Raw genomic sequence first — 12433 nt, 5'->3', positions numbered from 1 at the left:
GCTCACTGCGGCGGCGGCACCCAGCGGTCGGTACCGACCCCCGGGGGAGGCAGGGCAGGGCAGGGCCCCCGCGGGAGCGGCACCTCCGACGGTGCGGCCGGCCGATGCCGCGCACGGGGTTCCCGGCCGGCCGGGATGGGCGGGCGTGGGGAAGGGGTGCCGGGGACCCGGCGCTCCAGAACGGAGCCGCTCCCGATCCGCTGCCGCTCCCTTCCCGCGGCATTCCGGAGCCCTCGCACGTCCCGCCCGTGGCACGGCGCGGCGTGGCGCGGTGCTCCCGCCGCCGCCCCCCCGGCCGCCGCCCGGCGGGTCCCGCCCGGCTCCGCAGTGTCGGGGGCTGCCCCGTCACCTGATCGTCGCCGTCGCCGCGCGCGCGCGCTCACCGCACCGCCCCCCCGCACCGACCGTCCCCCCCTCCCCGCGAACGGGGGCGGGGGTGCCTGGTATATACGGCCCCGCCGCCCCCGCCCCTGCCTGCCTCCTGCAGTACGGGAGGCTGCGAGCCGCCGCCGCCGCCGCCGCCGCCGCCGCCGTGCCGCGCCGGGCCGGGCCCCGGCAGGTGGGCGAGCCGTGCCGAGCCGGGGCCTGCTGCGGGGTGAGTGCGCGGGCGGCGGGCGCGGGGCTCCGGCCCCCCCCATCCCATCCCATCCCATCCCATCCCATCCCCTCCCCTCCCCGTGGGGGGCGGGGGAGCGGCTCTGCTGCCGCCGCCGCCACCGTGGGAAGGTGCCGGGGGCGGCGGCCGCGGGGGCTCGCCCGGGGCGTACCTGTTGCGGGGCTCGGGGGGCCGGGGGCGTGGGCGGCGGCGGGGGTGCGGACTTCGTGGGGGGCGGCGGTGCGGCCCCGCGGACCCCCGGCGGTCCGGCCGGCCGGGATGCGGAGCGGAGCGCTCGTCCCGCCCGCCCCGGGGTCGCGGTGCCGGCGCGGGCGGATGCTCGGCCGGGGCCGGGCACCTGCACTACGGCAGCCCGGGGGCGCAGTCCTGGCTCGCCCCGGGCGCTTCCCGGAAAGTTTCTAGAACTCCTTAAGATGGGAAGTGGCATTAACAAAACCCCGATCCCGGGGCCGGGCTGCTGCCGCCCGGTGAGGATGCTCGCCTTGGCGAGCTGCCCTTCCCGCACCGCCTCGGCCAGCTGCGGTGCGGGGCGGTGCGGGGCGATGCGGAGCCTGCTGCGGGCGCGGCGCAGTCGGGGCTGTACGACTAGGGGTTGCAGGACACGCGTCCCCTGAGAGCAGCTGCGGGGAAAAGGACACTGCTGTAGCTCGGTTGTCGGGGTGTGTGTTTCTGGTGTCAGTTGGGTTTTGGGTTTTGTCGGGTTTTTTTTTAGTTAAAATTTCTCCAAACTTAGGGGGCATCACATTCTAGCCACTATGTACCCCATAAGGAGCAAGCAAAAGCACAATTAATTACTTTAAGGTTTCGTTGGGAAATACAGTATATGAAAAAGCCCTCTTCTGATTGCTGGTGTGTCGGGAAGACCAGCCGCTTTCCAGGGGCGCGCTTTTGCCAGGCAGATTTTAGGATGCAGGCACTGGGCTGGCATGCGCAGGAAGGTTCCAGAATAGCGGTGCCGCCTGTTCCCCGGGCAAGGGAACACCCCAGAGCACCCACCTCTCCCTAGGGACTGCGCGAGGGGAATGAGCAATCAGGCTTCCGCACCGACACAGCACATCTCGCTGTCACCCGGGAGGGGGGATGCCAAGGTACAGCCTGAGCGCTGCGAGTTTGGGATGAGGAGAGCTCGGCTGCCCTCGTGCAGTCGTGGTTTGGTGGCCAGACTGGAGCTCGGTGCAGTCATTAGCGGGGAGCCACCGGGAAATGCCTTTGCTGTGCTGCTTCTCCTGGCGTGGTTTTGAGAAATCCAGGTTGCCACAACCTGGAAGAAGTCTAAAATAGTCATAGTGGGTGATGCTCCCTTTTAGCAATAATGGCTTTTAGCAAGCCCTCTCCCTCTGCAGTAGGGCACTAGCTCTCCTGGTAGCATATGCTGCAGGATGGGTTCTTTTTGCTTTTTAGCAAACTAGACCAATTACACAAAATCAGCTGAGAGGAGTGACCTACTTGGAGGGAGAAGAGGGAAAGAAGTGTTTAAGAAGGAGACCTTGATTTTAAATGTCACCTTGTGTGTCCTACCGCTTGTCCTAACCAAGCAGGGTCGTTACCTCTGAAGGTGTGAACTGCATGGCTCAAGGGCTTGCTGCCCCCCTATCCCACCCCACCCAACCCCCCCGGCCTCCTTTCTGCTTCAGCAGGAAAAAAATAGTTACTCATGAAGAGACATTTCAGGTATTTCTTAAACATTCTTGCATTACAGCTGTAGCATCAAGAGGTTAAAATACCTAGAACGTTTCTCCTTACCCTCTCACACACCACGTTTAAAATTAGAACATCATTAGTAAAATCGTAGGTGGCTCTGGGGAAGAAGGGGATGTTTTACGGCTGAAAGTCACAAAGCCATCAAATGACATCTTCACAAATACCTGGGTCTTGCAGGTCTTCAACATGGCTGCCGCTGACACAGCTACCTTCCTGCAGGCGGCTCCGTGCAATGTGTAAGTACAAGAGATCTTTCCATGAATTTTGTGTGTGTGTGTGTGTGTGTGTATTTTAGTAGATTAATGGTCTCTTCCCCCGCTTTAAATAGGTGGGTTGATTGCGACAAACGGGGAACGTAGCATATTGCAGATGTTTTTGGTTCTGGGGCATCATGGGTAATATCTGAAAGCCTCTGCTTTTCATAATTAAAAAAAAAAAAAAGTAACTAGAAAAGAATTTACCTGTGTTTCCAGTGCTTGCATTATCAGCACCTATCCCCTGTTAAAGAATGAGATGAATTTCAAATAATTTGTGACAATGTTATGGCCTTGCTTGAACCATTAAAATGTTGGAAGGTAGGTACCCCAAGGATTCCATTAATACCACTCAACAGTCAAGGAACAGATGAAAACTGAAAAGCAAAAGTAAGGTATTGTAACGAATCCAACTTATTTAATGTGGAAATAGTCTTTTTAATATAAAAAGAATGAAAACTGTCTTACCAGCATGAAACATCGACATATTAAATGTGCCTTCAGAAGGGAAGAGTTGCCTGCATTTCACCACAGGTTAAGTAATTGTGGGTTCATAGGACTCTGTCAAATACATCCTGAGGAATATTAGCTCAAGAAGTAAGGTTTCTTCACAATATGCCTGCATTTTACCTTGAAAAGAAGTCCACAATTCTGAAAACTCTTGCTGCTGCATATAGGCATGATGGCTGCCTGGCTATGTGAGAGCGGTTTTTAAAAGATGCTATAGAGAGGAAAAATAATGGGTGCTCATAAGATCAGTTTTAAAAATAGAAGGAAGGGAAGAATTGGGCCTTCTTGTGAAAACTGTGTCCTACCTTACTATTTCCCCTTTAATCCATCAAGCTAAGAGGTGCTCCATTTTGACTTATATTAGCATAATATTGTCGTTGGCCACTGTTAGAGAGGCTTGTGTTTTAAAAGATAGATGAGGGGTTTAGTTAAATCAAGAGTACATAAACCTGGGAAAATGTTCTATTACTTTAAATTGTTTTGAAAACAGAAATTGTTTTCTGTACTCTAGCGGTGTCTTCAATATTCTCTCACAGTGTGTTCTTGGTATTTCATGATAAGGTATGGCTGCCTCAAATCACATAAATAGGGGTTAAGTAAATGTAACATTCTTTCATGATAAACTTGTCATTTACTGTTCTTATGAATGGTTAAATTAATGTGTTTATTGAAAATCTCATAATTTCACAAGCATAAAGGTTTTAACATTCTTTTCACATACTGTGCGTTTGCGTAGTGTCAATATATATGCATGGTGCAAGGAGAGAAAAGAGTATTATTTATTTCATCTTATTGCACCCATTGCATTTGATATGTCATATGCAGATAGAGTGAGGTTGATGCAGGATGTGTGCGTGGAAAAATCCTCGTTCTTGAAATATATTTAGAATAAGAAATTGACCAATATAGGCTTGCCTGGTTTTGGGGAGGAGTGGATGCTTTGAAGAAGGGTTGGGTTTTTTTCCTTCCGGTAATTAATTTTTAAAGAAGTGGTTTCCTAGTTTAAGAAACCAGCAAGGGAGGGAGAGATGCAAGACGTTATTACAAGAAAAGGTCAGTACTATCCTGTTCCTTCATTGTTTCATTCATGGGTTTGGTTTTCTGTTTTTTTTTTTTTTTTTCTCCTCGTGTCTGACCTGCCAAAAGATTATTTAGGAGGGGAGGGAAAGAACAGAGTGTGTTTATAAGGTAGACACATGTATCAGAGTGAATGCTTAATTAGGAAATTGTGATACAGCCCTACAGCCTAATGGAGAAGATGACAATTCTCAGCCAGCTGGGTGGGGCACAATGCAGTGCTAACTGTAAGCCTTTTGTCTAATAAAAATGCCTGAAACAAAGTGGTTGACTGGCAGTCAGCATCCCACTTGACCTTTTTAAAACCAGGAAAACAAAGTTAATGAATGTATCTTTCAGTCGCCACCCTGTATATCGGGATTTTTGTGCATTACTGGAGAGCCACGACTCTGGCAGCTTTGGTTCTTATCGCAGCATGGCTATTCAGAGTTTGAAAGATGATTTGTGAAATTGTGCCTGTTGAAATTACTAAAGCCTCGAGCGAAAGAAAGCCCTGTATACAGCTGCTAAACTACTTTGCCTGACTGGTTTTGAGGTTTCTTTTCTTGTCAGTGCAATGAACTAACTTCACCAGAGTTTCACAGGACTGCTGGAAAATACAAATCTTCCTGTTCCTAAGCTGTGCTTTAAGTCTCCTGTATTACTGAATAGTTGGAATTACTACATAATTACAGCAAACCCAGTGCATTATGTAAGTTAAATGTAGACATTGTTTAAAACTTTATTTTAATGAGGTAAGGCATTCCTAAATGCTCTTGCTGGAAAAATGATCTTGAGCTTTTTTTTTTTAATGCTGAAAATGCTGCATGACTATTAAAGAATTTGTAGCATTTCTTAAGCAGAATACTGACAAGACGCTGTTGTTTTTTAATGCTGTAGAATGTAAAATCAAGTCTAATAGTCCCAGATATGTGTAAGCAGCTATTTATGTGTTGCTAAATTTGAAACAGTATAAATTGTATAGCTTGTGCAAAACTCTGGTAAGCCTGCATCTATTGAAAATGGTGTAGAAGAGTCTGTTCTGATGCAGATCATCAGCGTGAGGGGAATTTTATATGGTTGTGAGATACCTTGGAAACAGAACTAATATTTGTCCTGGTTTGTTAGTACATTAAATGCTTAATTACTTCCTTTGAACACGATTGAGGAGGTTGATTTACAAATTAATACTTGTTTTTAATGCTAGGTGACAGTATCGCCACTGAAAAGCAGAATTCTCCGTGGTTTACACTTTCTGTAGAGACAAACAATTTAATTTGCATGTATCAAAAAGAAAATGGTGGCTTCTTCATCTCTCGGTGAAGACTGAATAGAAAACTGATGTGGTGATGTCTTAACACCGGGGCACTGTTTTGCAGAGAATAATGTATGCGCTGAACTGTCATCATAAAATTAGACAAACTTTTTAATGAGCAGTGAACGTTTTAAGATGCAGTTCCTTTCTGCTGCACTTCATGTCTGAATGTTATAACGGGTGTCTGCGTTAATAGAACACACTCAGGCTCATGTATTGTGTTATAGATAAAACAGGGAATAGGCTGGAGAGGGGAAATGTAAGTGCTATCCAGGAACTGATTTTTCTTAGGCTTGCTGTAGAATATTCAATAAGATGAAAAAGTATAAATGGTAAATGGTACATATTTATCATCTGAGCATTATTGATCTAGATGAAAAGAAAACAAGTAAAAATCAGCATTTTAAACAGAACTTAAAAATGAATCTCTAAGACTTTGAAACCTGTAATCAATGTAAATTGGAGGGGAGGAGAAGGAAGGGATTGGGGGAACAGTTGCAGGCATTGAGCACATGTTCTACTTCTTCAGCTTTGTCAAGGAAATAGGTGTCGTGATGAAGAAGATAAAGCAACCACCTAAATTTACTGGATTTCAAATCAACTAGTAGCACTTGTGAATTTTGCGGGGTATTGCTGCAAATCAGCGTGTTGTGTCTGTGCTTTGTTGGAGCAGCAGACCTATTTGCAAAGCTGTTTGTCACACTGTCGTTTTTATTATAATAAGGCTTATATGGAAATACTCCTGCAATGCATCTAAAGAAAAGACGAATGGCAGCATTTATGGGAGGTGGCAGATTATACCACGGTGCCTGCGTGGGGAGGAGGGCGTTGGTGGCATTTGTCCCAGCCCCCTTACTAAAGAGGGATTGACATCACTTTGTTTAATTATGAGGCACGTTGCGCTGGACTAATGTAAAGATTAACACAATGGGGCCCTTAACCTGGTTAAGGAGTCGGGGTCCTGCCCCAAGGTAAATAATGAATACGGGTTTGTTTGCCCAGTGGGTCTTACTGGGTGCAAAAATGACTGGGAGTCTGCTCCTTTTTCTTTTTAACTGTTTATCTAGCATATAAATCAATTAAAATTAGGAGTGTTTTGGAAGAAGGTTGGCCTTTCTAAGCAAACCAAGAGACTTGGATTTTGTTGTTTTATTTCCACTGAAGGGTCTGATCCCATTTTAATACTTTTGAACTTTAAAAGCAAACCCATCAATTTCAAGATAAAGAAAAATAAATGGTGACCGCTTTAGCTGATATAAAGCCACAGCTGCCCTTGTGGACTCGTGCTGTTCATCCTCTGTACTGATTGTGGTCTTCTGTAATGCAGCAATATGATGTTAATTCTTGCAAATTTGGAATTTAATTTTTCTTGACGCATCAAAGAGACAAATCTGAGCAGGGAGGTAGAGATGAGGAAAAAATGTGGTTTTTCTCTTTGTGAAAGGCTGCTTTCCCTGCTGAACAGATTTAATTTCTCTGTCTTACTTATGTGAAGGATGTAAGTCCTGAAGGAACATGCAGGCTTTATGTGCAGGAAGTTGCAAAGCTGGACTCAAGTTCCTTGGCATTCTGATGGGTCACACTTCCCCCTGTGGACCTCACCTGGGATGGATAGCTTTGGCTGAGTTTTTGGCTGTTCTTGGTTCTGCTGAAAACCTATGTTTGTCTTGGAGGCTGACAGATAAGAAATCATTAATTTTAAGGATTTACTAAAGTGTGAGCCTAAATTAGGATGCTTCTGAAAACAGATCTAGTCTAGATTTAGACTACAACTGGGGGGAAAAAAAGATTGCAAATTATTATTTTGGTTAACTATCAAGGCAACGATGCTGCAGACAATTTTGGAGCACACTGCAGGAAAATGGCTGCCTTCGTTTTTCTTGGCTGGGCTCACAGCAGTGAGCTCTGCCCCAAGTCATCGCTGCTGGCTCGTGGTCCCTCTAGCTCAGCTGAGGTGCACCTTGCACTCCTGGCATCCTCTGTTAGCCCACGCTCCGTGCTCTCACTCACATTGCCGGCAGGCTGTGGACTTTCATCCTTGACTCATCAAGACCTCTTAAAGCAAATATTAGCAAGGCAGGGGCCAAAAGCACTGCTGGGGGAATGGTGCTATTTACTGCAGTTGCGCCGAGTTGTGCCCTGCTGGTGGCCGCATCTTGACTCTGCATCCCCTTCCCCTGGCACAGCGTCCTCCCAGAGAGGAGGGTCTGCAAAAGGCACCAGGAAAGAGTCTCTTACCACCTGCTTTCCAACTCAGAGTTAGCCAGCTTACCAGAGCAGGGTAGTCTAGCCTAATGAAAGAAAAATCTAGCCCTCAGTGACTGATGCCACATGTGTCACTGGTGATCATCAGCCTCACTGTGCCAGAGCAGGTACCAGTCTTTGGCACTAGCTCTGCTTGCAAGACACCATTAAGGGCTTACAGGTCCATTGGAAGGCAATGGAAATGCTTTTGGCATGCTGTGGTACATATGGTATTGGTAAAGATGCTGGTGGCTGTCCCTTTACATCTCTGCTCTTGGCTGATGTCCGGGTCCAAGGGAGCCAAGGAAAGACCAGACAGAAGATTGGACAAAACCCCACACTCCTAGTGTGGGTTGTGCCCTGCTTTCCTCAAATCCCAGTCTGGTATGTTACCGGTTCTGGGAGCTATTAAGGATGGGCACAGCCTGAGGAGCTTGGAGCTGGTTACTGGCAGGGAAAAGCTTGCTCCCAAAAGGGAGGATAGTGTTGCAGCTGATTTCAGAAGTATAACCTCTTCAGGTCTTCCAGTGGGTTTCCAGCTAGGCTGTAAAAGTTTTTTCTTTTCCTTCAGTGCTTCTTCCTTAAAAGTCAAAGGCACTGCCTGGTGTCTAATTCTAGGATTGAAGGCTGAATGTGCAGGGACTTAAGGTGGCTCAATCTGTCACAGATGCCAAGCCTGACCATGGACACACAGATAAGCTTCCCTCTAGCATTGCTTTTACAGCAAAGACTTGGGTGAGGTGGCAGAAATGATGTTTATCGACATCTTCCAAGCATGCTGTGAGGTCTAATATTTGTAAAGATGTTTGTGGTTCTTTGGGAAGAAGGGCAGTCTGCTTCTGGCTGGCGCTCCTGCTTCCTAACCCACTTTGGTTAGGAGTGAGGTGGGAAGCATGGTTTGAATCTCCACTCCTCCTACTCACCAGGGGCTCCTTTAGCAAACAGGGACAGATTTCCTGGATAAAGGGTTTGATCCCCAGAGTGCTTGAATGCATTATCCAGCTGGCTGTCAATATCAGAGCTGCTGCAGTGGGGAGTGTACAGGGTTGCGTGCAGTCTTCTTTTGGATAACAGAAGATGCTTTTTTCCTTGTTTTGTGTTTTAAGTGAAAACAAAGTCTGCTGGCAGAAGAAGACTCAGAAGCACAGCGTGCTCTGTAGCCTGCAAAGGGGGCTTTGACACTGCTTGGAGCTGAGCAGCCAGAGCGAGGATGGGATTTACTGCTGTGAGTGATGTGCTCTCTTCCCTCTGTGGTGTTCTCAGTGGGAAGGCTCCATATCTGCCTGTGACTTTTGCCCCTGGACAGCAGCACTTGGTGGATTATGGAGGCTGTCATTTATCATCACCGTCTCTGACTGTAAAAGACAGTCCAGCGCTCCTGACAAAGTGATGGGAGGATTGGGTATGGTCGAGAAACAGCTTGCAGGGTTTTTAAATAAAAGGGATTTCAGAGGAGGTGAAGGAGGTTGGGAGAGAGGTAAAGTCTCCCAAAGACCTACAGCAACAACTTTTCAACCTTGCACAGAGGGTTGAAATCTGCGTGAAGAATGGAAAGTGGAAAAAATAAGCGTGCCTAGTCACAACTGGAGATAGGGATTATTTAAGAAAATAAAGACCAGAAGAACTTGTATTCAGAAAGGTCAGAAGGATTAGGATTCCTTCAAGGGAAAGCCAGTGGGAGGTGAGTTCTCTGGGAGGGAAGATGCAGCATGAGAAAAGGGAACTGGTGTATCACCCAGATACTGCAGGGGACTCATCAGGGGTTGTGGGTGCACCAGGTACAGGGAACCTGGGAGCATCTTCTTGCTGTCCATGTGCCAGGAGGCTGGTGTCCAGCTGGGCAACAAATAACCTGTTTGAGGGGTGCAGAGGTTGAATGGTTATGGGATTATCAGCACACTTGTAATCCAAAAACTAACAAGTCCTGGTACTTGTTAGTAAAATTAAAATCTGGTGCTGTTTTTCCTTTGGTCTCAGCAGGTACAACTACTATGCCAAAAAGTGGATAAACTGCCCAAGTTCAACATGAGCATCTCTAAGAAAGGTGCTGAGTATTCACATACCTGTTTATATTGAGAGCTGTGGTGCTCTGTAGTGCTTTTTTTATTTTAGGGCTTGTTATCTATTAATGCAGGGTCAGTACTCTGGAGATCTCCTGGTTTTCCTTCAGACATGTTTTCAGTGACATAACAGTGACTGTGTAAAACCCATTTGCCTAAGTCCCAAACAGGGATGATCAGTTTAAAAGATAATCCAACAGTGTTAGGAAAACAAGTTGAAGGTTCCACAAAAATTCAGCAGACACTTCCATCTGACTGCAAATGGGCACCTAGCAGGGTGCAGTGTGCTGTGCAGATGACTGCACCAGGAAAGTTCTGCTGCTGTCTGGTGGCTGTACTGCCCCAGAGATACAGGCAGGACCTCTGGTCACTGCTACCAGGTGGGGGGAGAGAAGCTGCTGATTTTGTGCCATTTGTGTCCACTGCGTGTCAAATCCTGGTGAGGCTCGAGGGAACAGTGTAGCAACTCACAGTGGAGCAAGCCTTGTGGAATTAGGGTGAGTCCCTCCTCCCATACTCCCACACTGTGATGCCTTCATCAGCAAGGTGCCTTAAAAGCCACTAATCTGCTCTCTTGTGGAAAGTGGGGTTTTTCATGGCGACTGACAGATCCTGCCCAGTCCTATCAGTGTCACAGACTCTGCTGCCTGCCTATATCTGTGGCCATCCCAGTCTTGGTGACCTCCCTGCATGGCTCATCCTGTTCCTCCCTGGCTGCCGCTGTGCCTGCAGCAGGTCTGGGTGCTGTCACAGGCTGGCATCCCCATGCAGCGGTGATGCAAATAACAGATGGTGCAAGAAGCTCCCGTCTTCAGTGCGTCCCAGCAGAGGCACAGATGCAAGTTCAGGCTTCTCCTTAGGAGCAGGGATTTCTGGAAACACCTACCCCATTAGCAGCAATGGTGGAAGTAGCAGTAGAAAGCTTTAGTAGGTACCTCCACCCACACCCTATTTCAAAATAGTAACGAGAACATTCAGCAGTTGGCAGTCTAATATGTCCAGGGATATACAGATTGTGGTTTTTTGGTTTTTTTTTAAAGCTGTCTTTGCTGGTTATTCAACAGTCATGTGATCAAAAGTTAAAAGGGTTTTATTTTTCTGCATCTCGAAGGTTCAAGTGGCAACAGTTTCTTCGATTCTGCGTCAAAGGGTTTTCTGTTTGACGCAGAATTCAGCCACAGCCCAGGAGCACCGCGGCTTCCCTTCAGTGGTGCGTGGCTGGTGGGTGATAACATATCAAATACCAAGGAACAGCTGAACAAAAGTTCTTTTTTAAACAAACAAAAAAAGCCCTGCACCAAACCTCACAGAGGTCATAGCATTGCTCGTTAAGCTGTTTTGGACAACTGGGCTAGGATTGGGAAGCACACTGGATGCATGTGCTGTGTCAGGGAAACAGAAAAAAGTAAGCAATCCCTCTCTACTCCTGCTTGCAAAGTTAATCCAGGCTGAATCATATCATTCCTTAACTCCACCTGCCCTGAAACTTGGTGAAAGCCACCATTCCTGCTGCTTTTATTAGGTCAGAAGGTGTTACTTTGATGCCTCAGGAGATGCAGAGGGACAGGGCTGCATTGTTGACTCTAAAGATGCTTAGGACCTACCCGCTCACATGGAGCCACCAAAACCACAGCCAAGTTGTTGCTGCACCTCATGGTTGGTGGGGACAATGTTAGAAGCTATGGTGTTTGATTGCCTCCAGACTTTTTGGAAGAGATAATTGAGGTGATGCAGGAGATTTTTTCAGACAGGCAGGAAAAGTCTTTGAGGGTACCAGTTTTTGCATTGTCTGCATCTCGCTTTATATTGCTTGGTCATTTTGTAAATAGATCCAGTCAGGAATATGCCTGTTTATACAAATCTGCAAAAACATGATAGGTTTTTGTGTGTTGTGTAGCCAGCCTACAAGGGATTTTGTTCTTGCATCTGATTCTGGAGACACCAGTGTGTGTGATTTGCAGTGCTAATGGGGATGTAGGCAAAAAATGAAAGGCAGAAGGGTCTTTGTGCAGAGCAGCAGACCAACCAGACCAGGAGGAGCTCAACCTTGCAAACTGCCAGCTCTTAGAGGATTTGAAGAGGTGTGATAGGGAGCACATGATTTGGCAAGAAAGCTATTAGGGGTTAATGCCACCCAGAGCATTTCAACCTCACAGGCAGGTTCCTGGGGCTGGTGGGTAGGGGGGCCAGGCAAGAGGTTTCAAGGGGTTTCCCTCTTGTTGTACTGTTAGGTTTTTGGGTTTTTTGGTTGGTTGGTTGGTTGGTTGGTTGGTTGGTTGGTTGTGGGTTTTTTAAATTTTTCTGCCTTCAAATGCTCTGGAGGCTATGCCCTATCTCTCCTATGACTGGGTAAGCAGGGTGAGGCCCCTCATCTGCCAGCAGCATCCCAAGCAGGGCAAGGGGAGCCAGGTTGTGGGATGCTGAGGCATCCCAGCTCAGGACTCCCCACACTGTGGGGAATGCAGCAGCACCCGCAATCCTCCTTGGTCCCTTAAAAGTAAACCCACAGGGGATTCAAAAAATGGTGAAACCCAGGGTAGTAATTCTAGAGAACGGCTATTATTTTATTATTGGGAAGAAATCGTCTCTATGTGTGGGAAGGAAAAAGGAAAATGTGAGAAAGAGTGTATTCTGTAAGGACGCAGGGTGTGGCTCAAGCATCAGTAACAAATGCTGG

The 12433-nt window shown here is 47.6% G+C and overlaps 1 protein-coding gene across 1 annotated transcript in view; it reads left to right on the top strand.

Annotated features, from left to right (window-relative positions):
* The first annotated feature begins 2499 nt into the window (after positions 1-2499).
* LOC118684290 (uncharacterized) overlaps positions 2500-12433 on the top strand; it is a 62443-nt gene continuing 52509 nt past the window's right edge. Inside the window, exon 1 of the mRNA XM_036379092.1 lies at positions 2500-2553. Within this exon, the coding sequence (XP_036234985.1) occupies positions 2504-2553 (50 nt within the window). The 5' untranslated portion in view covers positions 2500-2503. The remainder of the gene's footprint in view (positions 2554-12433) is intronic.

The sequence above is a fragment of the Molothrus ater genome, chromosome 1 (assembly GCF_012460135.2).
Source record: "Molothrus ater isolate BHLD 08-10-18 breed brown headed cowbird chromosome 1, BPBGC_Mater_1.1, whole genome shotgun sequence".
NCBI lineage: Eukaryota > Metazoa > Chordata > Aves > Passeriformes > Icteridae > Molothrus > Molothrus ater.
This window is presented reverse-complemented; position numbering and strand designations above follow the sequence as displayed.